This window comes from Hippocampus bargibanti, linkage group LG20 (assembly GCF_051943395.1).
Source record: "Hippocampus bargibanti isolate YZ-2025 linkage group LG20, ASM5194339v1, whole genome shotgun sequence".
NCBI classification, from domain to species: Eukaryota; Metazoa; Chordata; class Actinopteri; order Syngnathiformes; family Syngnathidae; genus Hippocampus; species Hippocampus bargibanti.
The window spans coordinates 9,391,498-9,412,965 of record NC_142753.1 but is presented as its reverse complement, the minus strand read 5'-3'; the positions used below and the strand labels follow the sequence as shown (position 1 = coordinate 9,412,965).

Sequence of the window (21,468 nt, the reverse complement as noted above, 5' to 3'; positions counted from 1 at the left end):
GTATTAGTGTGTGTTTGTGTATGTGACTTAAATACGTTGAGGGCGACTTTTCTACTTCCATCCAGCCTATCTCTCGATATGCAATTGTTGCTGTCATACTTTATAAATGGGCAAGGGTGGGATGCATCATAGTAAGCTGCTATTTCATTAAAATAAATGCAGACAGTCAAACGGCAAGTCGGCGATTGATTGCAAGCCCCGTCAGTGGTGTCTACATGCAAAAAAAAAAAAAGTCTGGATCCACTTCTTTACTGCTGAACCCAGAGAGAAGTAAACACAGCGAAACCAGATGGTCATTGCTCCCAACTGTGCCAGCATGACCATAAAAGTCTCTCTGTTTTTTTTTTTTTTGCGCCGTGCAAAGGGTTTTAGCAGATTAAAAAAAAAAAAGGGAAAAAAGCATGCTAACATTGAATTTCCATTTTTGTTAGCCGCCGTGTTCATGTCGGTAATGTTTAGTAATGACATTTGCACCACCTTGGAAGAGTACGCCATTTTTCAGTGTGCAATAACAATCTAACAATAAATAATAAATTGTGTAAAAAAAGACGTCAAGGAGGCGGAACCTTCTGAAACTCGCCATTTCCAAGGTCATTTTGTAGCAGTTTTGGGACACTTTTAGTCATTCGTATTGGTGTTTTGCATTTGACTAAAAATATCATACTGCCTGTTTTGGGTATTTTAGATGCTATAAAACGTTTTTCTGATGTCAGTTAAGAAACAAAAAATGGTGTCAGTTGTGAAAGGAAAGAAGAAGACTGTGGACTGTACTGAAGAATGAAGTTAGTTTACTTCTCTTTTTGCGCTCAAGAAATGGTGTCTTGAATTCAGAAAAAGGACCTGGAATATCGCGCAATGGTGTTTTTATCACTTTCAGAGTGGGTGTACAAGTGCATCTTCCCGCGTAAACCATCGTAGCTCCGAATACAGATATGGCCTTGACATCAATTGTAAAACAATGGCGTATTTTGAAGCAGCTTTACACGGGATGCCGATCACTCACTCAACTTCCCCGCATCTCATCTCGCTTACAGTAGCCTATGCCAGGCTTCCTCCTCGTCCGTTTGAAAAGTACTCAATATGCCGTGAACTCCCTCCCAGTGGGAAAACTCATATTTTTCCTTTTGTGGATAGCGCCAGTCAGAAACACAAAAAGAAGTAAAACTGCCATTGTTTTGCCTCGGGGGCTTTTGTTCTTTTGCGAGGAAACTGACTGACGTCATGCTGTTTTTTTGTTTTTGTTTTGCATTTTGACTGACGGGTGTTTCTATACGTCGTGCTGGTAATAGCCAATGGCAGAGAGGCTAAGAGTATGTTGCATTCAGGAAACTGAGTATGGGTTATTTTTTTTACCTTTTGTATCTTGACATTTCTTTCATAATAAGATGCTGTTGAGATGTAACTTGAAAATGTGGTGTGTGTGTAGACGTTTGTAAGTAGAGGTACCATTGTAATAGTAATAATTTTGGGCGGCGAGGGGGATGTCTGTAAAAAAACAATTATGGTCGTGAACATAGAAGCAGAAATGAATATTGTGATACACAACCTCCTGGCTTCTTTGTACTATTATATTTTGTATATATTTTTTTTTTAAATTATATGCACAGATGCATCAACTAGCAATTATGAGCACAGCTTTTCCATAGGTTGGTGAGGGACTCCCCTCAGTGTCTCTGCCTGGAGGGTGTTGTTTACGGCATCAGATTGAGTGATAATGAGAGAATGGAAGGCAGGTCAATGCTTCCCACGTGGCTTTCCCGTATGCTTCAAATGCAAGCGAGGGGAAAACACAATGGCGTTCCTCTCTCCAAATTGTTCAAGGCGGGATCACGGTCCTTCCGTTACATTCTGTGATGGCGTGTCCCCCCCCCAAAAGGGGTTGTCCTTCATCTTGAATGTCGTCGCATGTTGATTAGTCCGACTTCACTGTTTTGCCGCATGGAGTTTCTTTTATCCTTCAAGAGCATTCGATGCCATATGTTGCCGTATGCTGGCTTTAATGTGCGTGGAACGCCGGAGCGAACGAGATCAGATCAAAACCGAAGAAGGAACGGAACCGCACGCTCATGTTGTTGCTTTTGCCTGAGAACAGATGCCCGTTTTGCATTTTCATGAGACGGCACGGGGACTTAATTCACTTTAATGATGCCGCGGTAGCCAAACACAGGAAAGCTGGAACTAGTGGCCTCTACTTGGAACTGTTGTGAAAAAGTACTTCCTGGAACCTTTTTTTTTATCAGCTGGGATTCTGTGTTAATTTTATTGGATGGGATTGGATTGGATTTGCCTTTATTAGTCATGCAGTAGACATTTACATTTCACAGCAGCAAAGGAAAGGAATGAAAGTAGAAAAACAAAATACATGAGCTGCTGGAAAGGCAGCCACTCTCGCGTCGCCATCTTGAAGTCAAAGAACAAAAAAACTAAATAACAAATAATATGACAACATAAAGACACATAGAGTCATTCCTTCTTCAGCGATTCCTTCTTCAGCTTTATCCTTCCTGCCTTTCAAAACTGTCGAGGACACTTTACAGTCACAGGATATTTTTTGTGCGGGTGAGCAGCGGCAGCCACACGCGCCAGCGTTCACTCAACCCGGAAGTAACATAAAGTAAAAAATAAAAAAAACAAAATAACAAATATGACAAAACAAAGACACAGAGTCGTTCATTCTTCAGCACTTTCTGTACCCTCTTTGTGACATGAAGCAGTTGTAGATGAAAGAGGAGCAGATCAAAGCACCCTTTTCAGCAGTGGATCAGAATAGTACCTACAGTTGAACCCTATGGATGGATGGATTGATGGATAGATACCTAGCTAATGGATAGCTAGCTAGCTAATGGAAAGCTAGCTATCTTATAGCTAGCTAGCTAGCTAATGGATAGCCAGATAGCTAATGGATAGCCATCTAGCTAATCGATAGCTAGCTAGCTAATGGATAGATAGATAGCTAATGGATAGCTAGCTAGATAGCTAATGAACAGCTAGCTAGATAGCTAATGGACAGCTAGCTAGATAGCTAATGGATAGCAAATGGATAGCTAATGGATAGCTAATGAATCGCTAATGGATAGCTAATGGATAGCAAATAGCTAGATAGCCAGCTAGATACCTAGCTAGCTAGTTCATTTGCACATGAAAATTATATTGTGGTAGTTGTAGCCTCGTTCTCACGCAATTACACAAAAAAGTACTTGGCTGGACGTTTAACAAAGCAATCATATTGAGGAATTGTAAAAGTACGACCTGCCGCGTATTTTCAAATAAATGGTCTGCAGGTTAGAGATAAATATACTTTTGGGCATCCAGATTAGCATATGTGGTATATTTTTGTACTTAGCAAGACAGAGAGCGTGTGTCAAACTGCATCCAGGTGTTCTCAGCTGGAGGAACGCAGCACATACCCACGCAATCACGCACAGACATCATTACCGGTGGGAAAAAAAAAAAAAAAAAAACAAAGAATGCAAACCTCAATAGCACGCTGTTTGTTTCTCAACGCAAATAAAAGAGCCCGTCACCAGAGACACTTTCAGTGCGGTTTATGAAAAAACATTTCAAATAAGAATCCATTTCATCACTTCAGAATACTTGACAGTGACAGAGGCGATTGACATCCTCCCATCCCTCCGTCCTCCTTCCCGATCTCTGGGTTCTCCTCATCTCCCTTTTCAAGATCCTCCATTTTCACCAAAGTCCCCTTTCTCTCTGTTATCATCTCACCAGAGGCTCTCCAAAGAGCTTTGATATTGAAAACAGACTTGGCTTGAAAGGCACAGATTTAGAGGAATGTAAATGCTGGAGGTCTTTTTTTTTTTTTTTTAAAGACGAACTCTAGCAGTTAACGAACAACTCATGCTTAGCCAATTTCCGCTTTGTTGGTTCTGTTTTCTTCATCTGACAGAATAGGGATGGAAAGATGATTTGTCAATTGAATGTTTTTTGGGGGTTTTGTGTGTGTGTGTGATATAAGTCCAAGAAATGTTTCCAGTGATTTTTCAAAGCACCCATGCTATATTATGTGTTCAAGAACAAAGCATAAAAATACTGTATATAGCAAAAGTATATCGATCAGAAACTAATTTTAACACAGGGTGTCACTCCATATTTGCTGTCTCCATTGCTAGCGATGGTGGGAATTGTTCGGCCCAAAAAAAAAAAAAAAAACAGAGAAGACGCTGTATTTCTGGCTCCTTCTGCTCAAAAGATCCCGATTCATTGGATATGCTGTCCACTCAACTCAAGATGATTATTTTCGCTGCACTTTATCCTGCATAATCTCGATATTCGCTACATTTCTTGCGCTCTGTCGCTGTGATGTGTTCAGTAAATTTGTTGGTCAGATGTGACGAGACTTTGAGTAAATCCAGTGCTGTCTTCAAGCTCTTCACTAAAGATTCCCAAATATTGTACAACGTGTCACGTTAAAAGCCACGGGGTTTAGAAAGCAGTCGGAAAAAGGGGGGGGGGGGTAGTTCCCGAGAGACTTGAAAGTATGTGAAATGAATAAATGCCTCCCCTCAAATAAACGTTGCATACCATGTGTCATGTTGGACATCACAGTAGACATCACCTGTATAACATAATTAAACACTAAGTTTTAATGATAGAATCTGCAAACTGTTCCACTGAACATTTGTCAAGGAAAAAAAAGTCCCCACTTTTATTTTATTTTATTTTATTTTATTTTATTTTATTTTGTTTTGTTTTTTTTTGTTTTGTTTTGTTTTGTTTTTGTTTTGTTTTTTGTTTTGTGTTTTTTGTTTTGTTTTTGTGTTTTGTGTTTTGGTTTGGTTTGGTGTTGTGTTGTGTGTGTTGTTTTTTATTTTATTTTATTTTAATGTTTTTTTTCTTTTTTTTCTTTTTATTTGTTTTTTGTATTTATCTATCTATTTATCTATTGATTTATCGATTATCTATTATCTATGTATCTATTTCTCTTTCTCTATTTATTCAATTTATTCATTCATTCATTCATTCATTCATTTAAGCCTCGACTCTTTTCCTTATTTCAAAGCATTCATCATTTCGCTCATCTAACCAAATCCATGCGACCTGATAAGCTCAAGTAACAAGACTGTACTACTCTTCACACATTTCTATGTATTGTTTTCTCTCGAAAAAGCAGATGGGGGGGGGGGGGTAGCGGTGGAGAGCATTTGAGGAGAAAAAAAAAATATCTCTCGTCTGTACTGTTCCATACGCTGACCTCAAATAGTTCCTCTCCTCACTAATGAGTCCCCGGAGGACCTTACCCCGGATATCCCTCTCTCGAGTCACCATCACAATCGGTGAGACCTGAAAGAGTTGGGTGTGCCATAACTAGAACAGGGACTGGCTACCTGCTTGGGTAGCTTTTCAGACTTTTCGACATTAGCAAAACACAATTACTAATGACCTGAATGGACTTGACACTGGAACAAGAGCCATGGGAGCTGGAAAAGTCCGTCCGTCTCCTGGAGTTTGAACTTTACTTGCTTCAATGTGTGCTTTGGTGTCCCTAGGTGTAGATTTTTTTTAAACAGTCTGTGCTTTAAGATTTACTTTCTTCTCTCTATTTTTTGTCAACTTTCTCAACACTGTCCTTTCATGGGCACAGCTCGCTAATGCAGTTAATTGTGTTTCTAATGGAGAATTTGTTTTAGTCTTGTAGACTGAAGGCAGATCAGATTTAAATTACTGTATTTTCTGGTGTATAAGGCGCACTGGAGTATATGGCGCACACCTAATCAATATACAGGTAACATCTATGTTACGACCGGCGCGAGTTACGACCACACGTACTTACGACCGTGACCACCAGACCTTTTTTTTTAATTCTACGCCTGGCACCACGACGCGCAAGCAGCCGGCAACGCGTACTACAATGGCTGGCCAACCAGCATGTCACACACTCGCACAGCAATCTACTGCGTGACTACACTCAAAACAGTAGTTTTACAGTGCGGATACCATCTCGGCAACATCTTCTGTAGTACTGTGCAATGCTTTTTTCCTTTGTCGTCCACCTGAGTCCGAGCATGTTTGTCAGGTGACCTCTTCGCAGGAACTGTATGTACTAAATGAACTGTACAGTAAACAGTTTTGTATACGTTGCAGATACAGTTATACAGGAATAAAAATCGATAATACAAAAGATAAAATGATAAAAAAACATTTATAAATGAACTGTAAACAGTTTGGTGTATAATGGTATTCAATAGAAAACGTTGCTTAAAAACAACAGATTGGCATCATATACTATCCTGTCGTGTAAACGTCACGTCGGTCATTTTGAATGGATTTTGACTTACGACCGTTTGACTTACGAACGTTTTTTCGGAACGGAACACGGTCGTAACTCGGATGTTTCTTGTATAAGTCGCACCAGATTATAAGGTGCACCTTCATGAATGAAAAAGGTTTCCCAAATATGATATATAAATACAGTAAAGTCTCGTTATATCGATATCGGATATATCGATAGTCCCGGTTATATCGATACTATTTCTATGCACGCACGGAGAAAATGATATGCAAACAGGGTCGGATATATCGATAGTCCCGGTTATATCGATATTTTTTCGGACTCCCTTGAATATCGATATAACGAGACTTTACTGTATATACATTTTTTCCAAGGGGGGGAATGGAGTCTGTGGCTGCTTACAGTCGTTGCGAGACCAGTTGTGTCTCAATATTACTTCATATATAAGGCTCACTGGCGTATAAGACTGATCTTTTGAAATAAATCAAGGCTTTTGGGTGTGCCTTATACACCGGAAAATACGGTACAGGGTTGGAGTGCCACATTTCCACCCTTCAAACCTACTCGAATACTCGCATACCCATCATTTCTGGAAGCTGCCGGGCCTCGACTTGGGAGCTGTCACTTGAGCCGTGACGTGGTTACATAACTGCTCTTTCCTTGACACTAGCCGGTGTCAATCTTGAAGTCACAAGCACTTGACAATATCCTCCGCTATAAATATATGTCAAATGCAAGCCCGTGCAAGTCAATTGTGGGAGAGGCGCGGACCATCAAGGTTAACCACCCCCTACCCTCCACCACCCACTACTTTCCAATTTGCACGCTCGATTCTGCGCCAGTTGAAAGAACGCATCCACGTTTCAGCAATGAATTGTGTATTTTTCACGCCACTGAAGAGGCAATTTCCTTTGCGGTGCCAAGTGGTCGTTGTCTATATTTTTTTCCCCCTTCCTTGTTCAATTAGGGAAGCGGGGTGGGGAGAGAGCCGCAGGCTTGCAGTAATACTTCTGGTCAAAATAAAAGCTTTTCGCCGAGACATCATGTCATCCATCTCCTAATAAATGATACATCTTCCTTCTCGCAGCAGTCTCAATGACCTTGTTTGTGTGGCCCTGTTAGTCGAGAGGAAGACGGCGGGAGGGAGTCCGGAAATGAGCCAGGCTATTGTCTCCAAATGAAGGCAAGTACATAGACAAGTGACAAAGACAGAAGGAAGAGCAACCACAAAATGGACTCATCTCATGCCCAACCCGCCGGACTCATCGGGGGAACTGTAAACATGTGGCGTCTTATTATTCCGATGCTCATTAGAGCTGACCTTGGAGAACCGCATTGATAGCATTGAATGAGGAGGTTAAAAAAAATACAATATACACGCTCAGGGTGATCGTATGACAAAAAGCGGCTATTTGATTTCAAAATAAGAGAAAACAAAATGGTGCACAGGTGGGATGAAAGATTAATATGTGGCAAGGAGGGCATGCCAGTGAAAAAAAAAGCAGTCTGGTAGAATTTAATGAGTTTTGCATGTCGGCTTGGGACCCCCTGGTCGCATCACACTAATTACACACGGTGACGTACATGTTTAGGGAGCATCGCGAAGGGTCCGGTAGCAGACGGCGAACAAAGGAGGTTCAACTAGTAAACGGAATTCCTAAAAATGACTGGAATGCACTTCATTTTGGGATCAGGCAATCCTCCAGAATCAAAACAAAGGCGCGGAAAATCCTACTCGACCCTCCGCACCCTGCTCACCACCTTTTTCAGCGACTGTTGGGGGGGTGGCGGGTCAATGAGGAAGTCCCTGTTCTCGATTGGGTTTGTGTCTTGTTCCTTCATGAAGCCTCAAGAACCTCCATACACATTAGTGAAAGCTGCATACAAACAGGCTTGACTTTCAGTCGAATGAAACCAACTCGGTGGAGACCCTACTCCATCTTTTCACGCCGCGTTCCCCTCATTCGCTTTCCTAGCAGTTCCTTCCAACTTGGAATTGGCTTCTGGCACAGTTAAAATGAATCGTGCCCTTTTACCAATGGATTCTAACCTTTAATATTCTGTCCCTTTTGTTGTCAAGTGTATATCAAACTTTCATCATGCAATATGTATTGCTCTCAGTCTATGCCGCTGTAATCCGCACTATGAAGTCATTTCGGATCTGAAAGCACACAAAGTGACTCTCTGAAATGTGGAATGAATTTCATCTTGGGCCTTATTGCGTCCTATTCCCTTTTTTTTGTGGCAAAACCAGACTCTCCCAAGTCTTGGAATTTGTTCATCACAGATTCCACCCAATGTTTATTATAGGACAACCAAGTTGTGTCCATAATTTGTAAAATCACTTCAAATGACTTCTACTGAATGTATTTTACAAGGATTCCACGGCATATAGCTATATTTAACATTTTAAGACTCACGCTGAATATTCAGGAAGTCTTGTTTTCGAGTTGATGACGATGCCTGACGTGACGTCACGTCTGGAACGCCCCTGACCGAGAAAGCGACACACAATGCATTTTGGGTACTTTGTTCGGTTTGAAAACTTCGTGTTGATCCGTGTTGATGTCAAAGTTAGAAGGAAAACACATAAACCACGCGATGGTGAATCGTTGTGTGTTGCACCGAGACTACTATTTGATACTAGTTGACACATAGTCCCAGCAGACAAATCTGCCCATTTCCAATGGAGTTTGGGCGCCATCTTGTGCATTTTCTGGGCGCTACATTGGAGTCCAGATGCCTCAAAATGATACAGAAGGACTTCTTTAATCGATTGCAAACATTCATGCTTTCCTCTTCAGAACTATTTGAATCATATTCATAACTGGATTAGTAACAAGAAAGCATCTTCTCTGAATCTGAAGCCATAGTTTTGATTCTAGAGCAAGGCAAGACGTCCTGGCGTGATGTCACGAACAAGGGGCGGGACCTTCTGAAACTCGACATCTCTGAGGTCATTTTGAAGTAGTTTTGGGACACTTTAACTCATTTTTATTGGCGTTTTGCATTTGACTAAAAATATCAGCCTGCATGTTCTGGGTATTTTAGATGCTATAAAACGTTTTTATGATGTCAGTTAGGAAACAAAAAAATGGTGCCACATTGGGTAGTCCGATATTCATTTGTCTCTTTTGCTTGTTCTTGATTTCTTGATGCAGAAACGCCCAGTCGCCCCTTTTGCATTCCTTACCAATCATGCTAGCATCATCTGATTCTAATTACTCGAACTATAGCAGCTAGGGAGAATAACAGAATCAGAAATTATGAGAGACTGAAAGCCTGAAAATACAGTCTGCGTCTATCCCGTAATGAGAGTCATTACCACAGTGCAGCATCAACAAAAATTTACAAAAAAAAGAATATGCTCAATATCAGCAATGTCCGTATATGGATTCTACGCTCTTGTCAGTAATGGCGGGACCACTTGATGGTTCCGCACCGTGTAATCACCTCACACTCTTAACAAGGTCAGCCTAATGGCAGGACGTTGGTGTTGTTAATCACACTTGGACGTAATGAAGCCGAATCTCCTCTTTGTGTCTTGTAAAAGGACAAATTACTCCCTCCATCGTCTTCAAACTCATGTTTTGACAGCTGCTGTCTCCCGTATAATTTTTATTGACGCTCGCAAAAAGAATTTAGTTGTGCATTCCCCCTCCAAAAAAACGGGTAAACATGTTTTTTTTAATAAGATTACCCCCCCCCCCCCCCCGCAAAAAAAAATATATATATATATATGTATATATGTACATTTTTTTTTTACAGCATTGTGGTCAACTGATGACCACGTCCACCCCACAGTAAGGTTGAAATCCGGCTCTGGTCTTCCTGTGGAGATTGAGCATGTTCTCCCAATGCATATGTGAGTTTTCTCTGGGTATTCCGCTTTCCTCAGACATTCGTTAATAGACCACTCTAAATTGTCCACCGACTACCCTTGTGAGGATAAGCATATTCAAATAACTACCTACCTAACGAACCAACCAATTAACTAATTAACTAACCAACTATCCAGGTAGATAGCTAGCTAGATACTTAGATAGCTGGGTAGGTGGGTGGATAGTTGGGTGGGTAGGTGGGGCGGTAGGTTGGTAGATGGGTAGGTTGGTAGATGGGTAGGTTGGTAGGTGGGTAGATGGGTAGGTTGGTAGATGGGTAGGTTGGTAGATGGGTAGGTTGGTAGATGGGTACGTTGGTAGGTGGGTAGGTTGGTAGGTGTGTAGGTTGGTAGATCGGTAGGTGGGTAGGTTGGTAGATAGGTAGGTACTGTAGGTGGATAGGTAGATACCGTCGATCGATAGATACCGTCAATAGTATAGTAGAATTAGACGCGCTTTTTCGGAGTCTAAAATCAAGTCTACTATTTGGAACCAACTGTACAAATAGATACCATAGATTTACACCCGGCCGAAAATAAATTTCCGCCTGTTTTTACGCCAGTCTACCAAGTCAGGGCTCTGTGCACCCCCTTCAAAATATTCCTTTCCATTTTCAACATACTTAGTTGTGACTCATTACTTCTAATGATCTTCCAACATTACATCATTTTAAACAGACGGGCATATAAACCTGTCTGAGCTAATCAGATGTCGCCATAGCAAGATGAAAGTCGATTTTGGCATCAAACGGCGAGCTTTTTTTTTTTTAATGATCCAGACCCTTAGATTAAATTGCTCATTAGTTTCTATGCGAATAGCACACATACCAGATAGTTTGTTTGGTGATTTGTGAACTTGCCTGGTTTTCTGGTTATTGCGCAGAACAATTCCAAAAGAAAAGAAAGCAAAACAACTGCCGTCAGGCACTAGCAGCTAACAGATAGCGGAGAGCTGCTAGCCAAGACACAGGAGATATTTGGTGTATCGTAATTAACTAGCGGTTTCTGAGCGTCCTAAATTAGCGATTGAAAATGACGTCGGGAAAGTGTTTGCGTTGTCGTCTGTCGCAACTACTTAGTCGCTAGTCCTTAGCGTCACTTCTGAAGGCCGTCCCCCATTAACTCTCTTTCCAATCCAATCGTCTGTCGCTTCGACATCCGAACAACAGATCCTGAATAACGAGGCGAAACTTTTCCAGAGTGATATTGCGTTTTTGCGTGGCAGTGATAAATGGAGTGATTATGAAAATGATAAACCCCGCCGAGATACGTATGACACTTAATTATCTGGAGTCTTACAGCAGGTGTTGTCGCCGTCAAAAGACGACATTTGTTGAAAAGTCAGTCGGCGTGTTTCTCCTCGGACGTGTTCTCCCGAGTCACGATAACCTCGAGATAAGGTGACCCCTCTTTATCCTCGGCTGTTATTTCACATTCTCTATTGTTTTGTCGACATGTGAACTACGTACGGAGCGTTATTCAGATGACATCGTTGTCTTTTCTCCTATTCGGTCATTTTTGTAGCCTTCCCCAAGATATTCCAATGAAGTCACAAAAGGGATTTTTCTGTCAGTCGAATTGATTGCGAATGTTGTTTTGAGTTTGCTTAGCTGATGAGAGTCTATTACATTAACATATTGCATTTTGGGAGCTGTTTAAATGTCGTACTTGATGCCTTTAAATGTTAATATTGAAGATTTGAAAATAATAATTTATAAATAATTTATAATTTAATTTAGAAAAAATAAATAATTTATTAAAATTAAAATTAAATTAAAGTAAGTTAAATTAAATTCAATTGATTAAAAAATAAACTAAAATAAAATAAAGATATGAAAGTTAAAAATACAATATGGACTGCGACTCATAGCTCCGAGTTTCGTCAACGCCAAATACTGTCATTGGCTATTCCCGAGCATCTTCCCGGCATCCCATATACCAATATATTAACTTATTCACTGCCAGACTGTTAGGGCAAAAATGTGTGCACTCCAGTGCCAGGGTTTTTGTCATTGTCATTCGAATTGCAGGACCCACAGAATATTGAGTTTTAAGACTATATAAACATTTAATGCAAGGTAAGAAACCTTAGACTCTCTTCTTTCATCAGGAAAAAAAAAGTTAATTCCAAAATTATATGGGTGCGGAGTTATATGAGCTCGAAATTAGGGCGGGTGTCCAAAATACAATGCAATACATACATATTGGTTTATATGGCGCTTTAACAACAGCTAAAGCTGGAACAAAGCGCTAACATGGAAAAATTGAAATACTGCCCCATTGTGGAAGCAAATAACATTGCCAGAGGCCATGACCAGCGCTTTATCAGCACTCAAACAAGAAAAAATAAAACCCGAACAAATTCGGGAATGGCGCTCTACGTCATATTTTCAATGATTGTCGATGTATTCAATTACGGACTAATACACCACCTCCACATTTGGTAATTGAAAATCATTGCCTGGCGTTCGCCACCGAACTTGACTGACGCCACATAAATGTTGATTTGTTCAGAGTTGCCTTCCCCCGCACGGCGCTCGCAATATTGCTTTTTTATTACTTTTGTTGTTGCCGTTTCCCCCATTGAGAAATAATTCTTTAATATGTATTTCAATATTTCGGCGCCGCTCGCCCGTCCGCCGTGTTGTTTCTCCCCGCGCTGGCGTGACAGAAGCGAGGCCAAGAATTCCTGCCGCAGTTACCCATGAAATGCTCACATTGTGGTGTCGTTTCACAGCAGCGGGGGTTACTGTTCCCCGGTGAGCGGTGGCACATTAAAGAATAACAAATGAGTCTGTGGCTCCCGGGTTATTCGTAGTGTGGTTGCGAAGCACGCAAACAGCCTTTGCTATTTATTTTGCATTGGATTCATAAGCGAAAATTGGATCGTGCTTCCATTTGGAGAGCCGGTCATGTCACGGGAAACGGGGAGTGACACCCGTTTTCAGAGCGTGTGGTGGTCCAATGGTTAGCACGTCGACCTCAAAGTGCTAAGTGCAATTCCAGCTCCGGCCTTCCTGGTTGTAATTTGCATGTGTACCTGTGTGGGTTTTCTCCGGGTACTCTGGTTTCCTCCCACAATCCCAAAATGAATGAATGAAAAGAAAAAAAAATGTGCAGTTCTGATGACGGATTAAAGGCTACAATTTACTGTTGTTTATAAAATCACTGATGCATCTCCAAACACATGCGTGTGATTTCACCCTCTTTTCCTTTTACTGCACACTTCAACGTTTTGACCTCAACGGTTGGCTGAGCAAATTCCTCCCGCTGATAATGCGCTCGCTCGAGACAGACGGGGGCAAAAGAATACGGTTGAAGTCACGTAACAATCACTCGCTACGGCTCATTTGGCCCATGAACCATGGACTGAGCACGCATGGTGATTTGATGATCTGGCGAACTCGGCGGAAGGGGCGTGGTCAATGACTCGAAAAAGCATATATATTTAGAGCATCTCTCAAGAGGAAAGATTAGAAATGCCTCGAAGATTCCTAAAAATTTCGCTTACTGGGATAGACATCGGTAGGTAAACTGCAAACTACCCCCTTGCGGATGATTCCGTCGGCCATGCGTGCTATGTGGGCAATTAGATCACTTTGCACCAGTGATTGTCCACTGGATACGTTGGTAGTGGTTCAACTGGCTCACGTGAAGGCCCCTGAATGGCCCTTTTGTGAAGTGCAAGCGGTTTGGCTGCCAACTCGGCGGCCCATTGCCTTTCATCAAAAATCCATCTGCGAACGGATAAGTTTGCACGCGGTCAAAAAAAGTCAAAGTAAATTGAAAAAAATACAAGTGAACTCACATAATTTCATTTGTCAGTATGATATCAAATTGCTCATCACTATTTATTTTGTCGTTCAATTATTATTATTTTTTTATGTTTATTTTTATTTTTATTTTTTATTTGTATTTATTTATTTATTTATTTATTTATTCTTTTTTTTCTTCTTTTTTTTATTTTTTTTTTAATTTTTATTTTTTTTTATTTATTTATTTTTATAATTTTATTTATGTATTTATTTATTTTAATGCCGTCCTTCTTCCTCGAAACTATCGGCAGCGCTCTCCGCCATGGCATGATCTCCGTCAAGGAAAAAAAAAAAATAAAAAAAACAAAAAAATTCAATCTCAGAAATGATATCATGAATGATTTATAAGACAGAAAAACACATTTAGCCCAGCAACAATACAATGAGCGCTTGATGCAAACAGACTAATGGAAAAAATACAAAGGTTATGGAGATGAAAATGTATTCCGAAAGTGGGAAGATATTTGTGAAACGTCCGTCTTCGGTTTAGGCGGCGCCATGAGTGCCACTATAGCTTGGATGTAGGCGAGAACAAAAGAAATGCCCATTTTGTTTTTCCTCCACATCCCCCGAAATAAAATGAATATACATGACACCTCTTGAACGCTAAATGCATTACCTTGCTAGCTAACCAAGCTAAGGTTAGCATCTCCCCGGTTCATGTCTTAATAATACATTTCTATTATAGCGCCGCATGAAACTTTAATCTTTGGTATATTAGCTCACCGAGGGAGACACAAAATCAAATCAGGGAAGAGGGGGGGCTTCAGGGGGGGGGGCCGTGATTAATCTGCTGAAGCGCATATCCAGCCATTTAAATTCACATTAACCCCGCTTCAAAATGTATGAGCCGTGACATTGATGGCACCCTAATTTATTGGTCTTGCGTCTCTTATACTAAGTAACGACGGCATTTGTTTCCCTGCGTCTGCCAAAGTGAACCAAGACAATTACGTTGCCGAAAAAAAAAAAGATATATAGATACAGTGATACCTCAGTTTACGAACCCCTTGGCTTACGAACTTTTTGGTTTACGAACGTTAAATTTATAAAAAGTTTACCTTGGCATGCAAACTTTTTTCGGGATACACACGGAGCTGCCTCAGTGAGTGATGTGTCGTTCGCGAACGAGCCCGTTCTTCTAACAACAAAATGGCAGCCGACTGTTTTTGTCCTCTATTCCCCGCCCTCAGTCTTCGGTTAAAGCCACGTGATTGGTCAAGAACGCAACAGTAAGGAGGGGCGGGGTTTACAGATAGCGAGAGAGTGAACTTCAGTTAAGCCGTTCTCCAAAAAGGAAATGGCTGCCGACATTTTTTTGTCCTCGATTCCCCACCTCTAGTCTTCGGTTTAAGCTACGTGCCTGGTCAAGAACGCATCAGTGAGGTGGGGGGTTAAACATTAAAGAGACAGTGAGAGAGTTTCAACTTTGATAGTTCGAAGGCACAGTGTAGACTACAAGGTTAAAATATCCCATCAATCAGGCTCCACAAACAACCCGCACAAGCCATCTGTACATTTGATGCAAGAAGCTATCAACCCAGCTAAACAGAACACAATTGATGAGGAACTAGATAAAATTACCACAGAGAAATCACCTACAGGGAATCATTCCTCAAGATGGTGAAAGAAGAAGGTTATGTTCCTCATCAAGTGTTTAATGCTGAGGAAACCGGCCACTCCATTCCATCAAGCCATCAACGACCATCACAAAAGTAAATAAAATGACTTTATTATACAGTACAGTTTATTTCTTTAATTATAATACCGTAGCAGATTTATACATAAAATAAGGTATATTTTGTGTAGTTTTAAGGCTAAAAAAAATAGAAAGTACAAAATTATGTTTTTTGGGGACCTGGGAACAGATTATTCTCATTTTCATAGTTTCCTATGCGAAATTAATGTTTGGGATACACACTTTACGCCTTACACACTCTGTCTGGGAACCAATTAAGTTCGTAAGCCAAGGTGTCACTGTACTTGTAAAGTAACCACGAGTAGAAACAATAAAATTAACCTCCCCCGATCTCATGCACCCAAGTCTTATGTACCGTCAAATCCAAAACGATCGTCTCGATTAGGAATTGTTCTCCTACACTCACCTCACATCATCTGCACGGTACCGGTTGATCATTTTCACGGTAAACCAGTCGCGCTCCATCGAGATCCCTCGCCGGCGTATTAAATCACACCAATCCCACTCGCAAAATGACGATGAGCTGGAATAGCATCTGCATATTAAACTCATCATTCAAAATTTTACAAGGGTCGTTCGTTCGTTAGTAGACTGCAAAGTCCCTAATATCACCCCCGAAAAAAAACCAAAGTGCAGTCTAAGCATGTTAGACAAGTCGCGGGCGCCATCATGCATCACCTGTAATTGTCCCTTATGTTGCATCTGTCATTGCGGTTATAATACAACGCCGTTCCAAAGTCTTTTTTTTTTTCCCTAAAGCCGTAATATGACACCCGGTGAGCGATTGTGCATACGCGTGTGTACGAAAACATTACAGCTAGCGTGCGCGCGGGCATTAGCGTGAGCTTCTATGAGTTGTGCTGTCATTATGCGAGTGTGAATGTTGATACTGGAACAGCCTCGATGTACTTCTGGTCGTTGCCATGTGCGTGTATTGCACTCACGCGAGGGAGAGAATGTTGTTGTGATGTATAATGTTTATCGCTGTGCGGCAAACATTTGGTCATTTGTACAGTTTTTATTTCATCATTTGGATCCGGACCGAGTGCAGCGTTACGAGTGATCGGCCAACTTTCAATGTTTTGATCGAGAATTGATGACGCCTATTTTTATGTGCTATCTTTCGCTAAGAGCGATTTATAATGAGGTGAGCGTCTGACCTTGTTACGACGACAAAGATTCGTTATCTTTGACCTGTGTTGGAGCTTTCTAACTACAAAGCATTGAGACCAATATGACCTCCGGAAGTTCATTGGGAAGGCGCTGCACGAAACGGAGATCAAAATTGTCTTAGGTGTGCTCTGTATTTGCATGTGTCAAGCCACTTTCCGATTTTCTCGGCGACAATGATGTTGATTGCGTGAGTCTGATAGTCGATTGTGTCATGGAGATAGTCAGGACAGGCGTAGTTTGTTCATTATCTACTTTGGAGTCTTAAAAAAAAATGACCTCATAGTGGTTAGCATAACTGTAGCATTCGTTCTTAGTCCTTAACGGACTTGACAGGAGCGTAGGATGGACTGAAAAAGAGGCGACGAGATAGTTTGAACAATCCGAGTGTGTACACGGGTAACCGCGAGGCCCTGTGGAGACAATTATGCATCCGGCTAATCTCCTGAGTAGGCTGTATTGACAGAAGAGGGAGAACTGAAAGAGAAAAGCCCAAGAACAATGCCCCTGGTTGGGTGGATGAAGGTCATGGATTGATTAGGGTGGGGTGAGGGTGTACAATAAAGTTGTTGACAGTTAAAAAAGTGAGAAACAGAGGAGTGGTCGCATTGAATGAAACTCCGATAACTATGATTGACCAGAGGCAAGACCTACTTCATCTTTGTACTCCTCACCTAGTTGCTGCCACACACTCTTGACTCCATCTGAACCAAAATGGGTTTATCTGGGTCTCATCAGACCACAGGAAGTGGTCCTATTAATCCATGTCACCCTTATCTTGGCCATTCTTGTTTATCGTGTTTTTAAAAAAAGCTTTCCTTCCGGGTCGAAGGTCATGTAGAGGAATTGGAATCAGAGTGTTGTGTTTGGTTTTTGAGTCCCCAGCAGAGTGTAACCGCATCCTTTGACTTCTGTAGCAATGCTGGGAGCAGTCTTATAGTACTTTACCAAGATAAACTTTGGACATGACATTAAGAATGCCCTTATTTTATCAGCCTTGGTGAGTCCCATTATGGATTGAACCCGTTCCACTGTGTGCCTGATAGAGATTAGACAGAATAAGAAATTATCATATTTAAAAGTTTCATGCTGTTATATGCTTCGTCAACATGTGTGACTCAATACACAATTGAAGCACAGACAACCTGGGGTCAATCTGAGGTCAACAGACACAGCAAGTTAAACTGTCATCTTCATCTAGGAGATCTGGCCTAGAACCGAATTTAGGACTTGGGATACTTTATCACCGAAGTTATTTACGACTTGAACATCCTGAACAGGAAGAGCTCATTAGCTAGGTTACAAATTTATCAACTCATGGAAAAGACCAGTGACGTGGTATTCTAATCAAGAAAACTGTTTTACTAATGTGTCACTTTAATTTGCATATACTCTCAATAGCTTGGCAGAGGGCTGCAGAATTCAGATGTCTGTCACAAATGACTGCGTTTCCTGCCGGCAGTAAAAGACAATCTTTCTTGTTCCGAGTCTTCGTCCACAGTGTCCGACTGTGACATCTCTGACAGTGCCTCCAGGCTTCAATTCAGTTTTAGAGTCGCCGTCAGCTTCTTTTTCCCTTGCTTTTAAGCCTTGGACTTTTGAATTACGTGTAAACGAAACGTCCGACACCTTCAAAGAAGTACAGATGACGGCTGAAGAAACCTTTTCGTCTTTGTAAACAAATAGTTTCGTCTCTGGAGTGTCTGTCCTGGGCCCACAGTCTGTTGTTGATGTCTAAAAATGTATCTGTGAACAAGTATTTCTTCATTTTCAAAATTGTGTCTTCGGATTCTGTCACCAACAATATTCCGCGACCGTTATGTGTGCCAAGAATCCTTTTAGACCTCATGCTGTAAATATATTCTGCTTCTCATATTATTTTTTAACCTCTGTCAATCTATAGATTACTTATTTCGCTCTCCTTCACCTAACACTCTCTCCCTTCTTGCATGCTAATGTTCTCAGCAATTACAGGCAGGTATAAACAGAGCAGGGGATTTGAAATGGAAAAAAAAAACCAGCTGCTAGACTGTCAGCTCTTGCACATGGGGGCCATTCCTCAGCGCTAAATGACACATCCTCGCAATCGCCCTGTTCTTCTTGTCACGTACAGAGTCGGATTCCTCCTGTTCGTCCTGATGGCAAGGTGAAGGAATTATGCCCATCAAAGGCCCAGTCCAGCCTAGAGCCTTTCCCATTAACCTTCTCCAACTGTGGTCAATGGCAATGAGTCAGACAAATGCCAATCCATTGTGGTGGTGGTGGGGGGGGGGGGTGTAGGGTGCTCGTAACTCTGGCAGAAATAGACACAAATGCATCATTTTTTTCATTGGATAGAATAGGCATAATACAAAAAAAGCATAATTACTTTCAGATTGGCTACAGAGCCGCATACTCACGCACCTTCAATTACTCTCCCCATTCATAGCCTGACAGCAAAGCGTACGCAGTGGCTGACATTAAAGGAAATTAAATCTCCTTGTGGAATGTGCCAGCCCATCTCACCTCCGGTTAAGACGCTCCCATTTCCACCACCGCCACCCATAATCTACTCATCTGGGGTGTTAAGGGCTTTGTAACGTGGAACGTCATCAAAGGGAGAATTTAAGCAGAGGCGGCCGTGCTTACATGAAGCTCGCTTGTGATAATATGTCCGCGAGACGAGTCCCGCTATTAACACACTTTTTTTGTCACATCCTTTTTAACTACGTGTGGAGTAGACGGTGTTTCATTAAAACGCACACGCGCATAAACTGAGGAAATGTATCCCATAACTAGTTTAAAGGACAACCGACACAATTTCTTAGTTTCCTAACTTACATCAGAAAAACGTTTTATAGCATCTAAAATACCCAAAACACGCAGGCTGATATTTTTACTCAAATGCAAAACACCAATAAAAATGACTTAAAGTGTCCCAAAACTACTTAAATGGCCTTGGAAATGGCGAGTTTCAGAAGTGCCCGCCCCCCTACTCAGCGTATTTTACAAAGATTCCACCGCATATAGCTATATTTTACGTTTTAAGACTCGCGCTGAATATTCGGGAAGTCTTGTTTTCAAGTTGGTGACGATTCCTGACGTGACATCACGTCAGGAACGCCCCTGACCGAGAAAGTGACACACAATGCATTTTGGGTACTTTGTTTGGTCTGAAAACATCGTGTTGATGGCGAAATTCGAAGGAAAACACATAAATAACGCAATGGTGAATCGTTGTGTGTTGCACCAAGACTACTATTTGATACTAGTTGACACAAATTCCCAACAGACAAATCAGCCCATTTCCAACGGAGCTTGTGCGCCATCTTGTCCATTTTCTGACTTGATCCCTTTTGTCTCGCGGGTTTGGTAACTGATTAACTTGTTTGGCTTCACTGCAGGGCCCAGCTGTTCAACAGTTGGACTTACCGGGCCCTCTGTTACCTCGGGCTCGAAGGCGCAACCAGCTGTGCACTTTAAGCTAGCTAACAGCAACCTCGGGGCACAGCAATTAAAAACACGCTTCCATTATCGACCCAACGAATCCCTGCTTCACATTTTAAACCTTAGAATTCCGGAAATTATCTTATCGTGATGACTAAGAACACCTTGAAAGTCCAGCAATACTCGAATGGAGCGTTGACCGTCCTTGTTTTAATGCTTCAAGAGGTAAAGAGTTACCAGATGCTAATGTGGGTCAGGAAGCGCTTTGTATCAGGCCACGGCTGTATTGATTAACAGGCACACACTCGACAAATCAATGGTGCTACCGTTGCGATTGACATTTGAGAGCAAGCAATGATTGCGTTAACAGTGCCTAATAAGCCATCCCATGACACTTCAATCAGGCTGTACAGTGAAGCGCTTAATTAAAGCGTGCCTTGTTCCAGTGTGGCCAAGTAGAACATGCAGATTGAGTTATTATTTTTACTTGGACAAAAAATGTCATCGGTCATTCAATGGCGGCATAAATGTTTATGCAATAATAACCAGGTTCAGCGACTGGATCCCAGGTGCTAATCAACTCAATTATCCTTAACTTTTACACGCAGTTAGTTGCACACTTGGCAATTTTACTCCACTCTCCAGGTTGCCACATGACAATGCCAATTTCATGCTTTCAACACTTGATTGTGACGCCTTAGCTCACATATCTTCTCTCTCTTCTCTTTTCTGTGCCTTGACTTCCGCTCGCTTGGCCACATGCAGCAACAAGAGCAAGACCCGACCAACCTGTACATCTCCAACTTGCCCATCTCGATGGACGAGCAGGAGCTGGAGAACATGTTGAAACCTCTTGGTCACGTCATCTCCACCAGGATATTGAGGGATGCCAACGGAGTCAGCCGGGGAGTTGGCTTCGCCAGGTAATCAATGACTCATTCAAATGTTTTGAATTGTAATATGAATGTAATACACCCAAATTCCACATGTTTTAGATTCACATCCAATCACATCATCTGCTTCTCATGCATCATCAAACAAAATAATAGTCTGTTTGTTCCCAGTACACACTCAAAAACAGAGTAGGCATTTTTAGGGTTTGTTTTTTAATCACTGGCTTTGGTTGAACTTTCCTCCCATTCCAATCAGTGTTGACAAAAACAGCAAAAGACAATTAAATGCAGTTCTCTACACATGCATAAACAGGGTAATGTAAAATTGAAATTCT

At 41.5% G+C, this 21,468-nt stretch overlaps 1 protein-coding gene across 4 annotated transcripts in view; it reads left to right on the top strand.

Moving 5' to 3' along the window:
* rbms3 (RNA binding motif, single stranded interacting protein) overlaps positions 1-21,468 on the top strand; it is a 159,698-nt gene that overhangs the window by 84,306 nt on the left and 53,924 nt on the right. For all 4 annotated transcript variants that reach the window (XM_089023398.1, XM_089023399.1, XM_089023396.1 and 1 more), the window contains exon 5: positions 21,006-21,163. In XM_089023398.1, the coding sequence (XP_088879524.1) occupies positions 21,006-21,163 (158 nt within the window). The remainder of the gene's footprint in view (positions 1-21,005; positions 21,164-21,468) is intronic.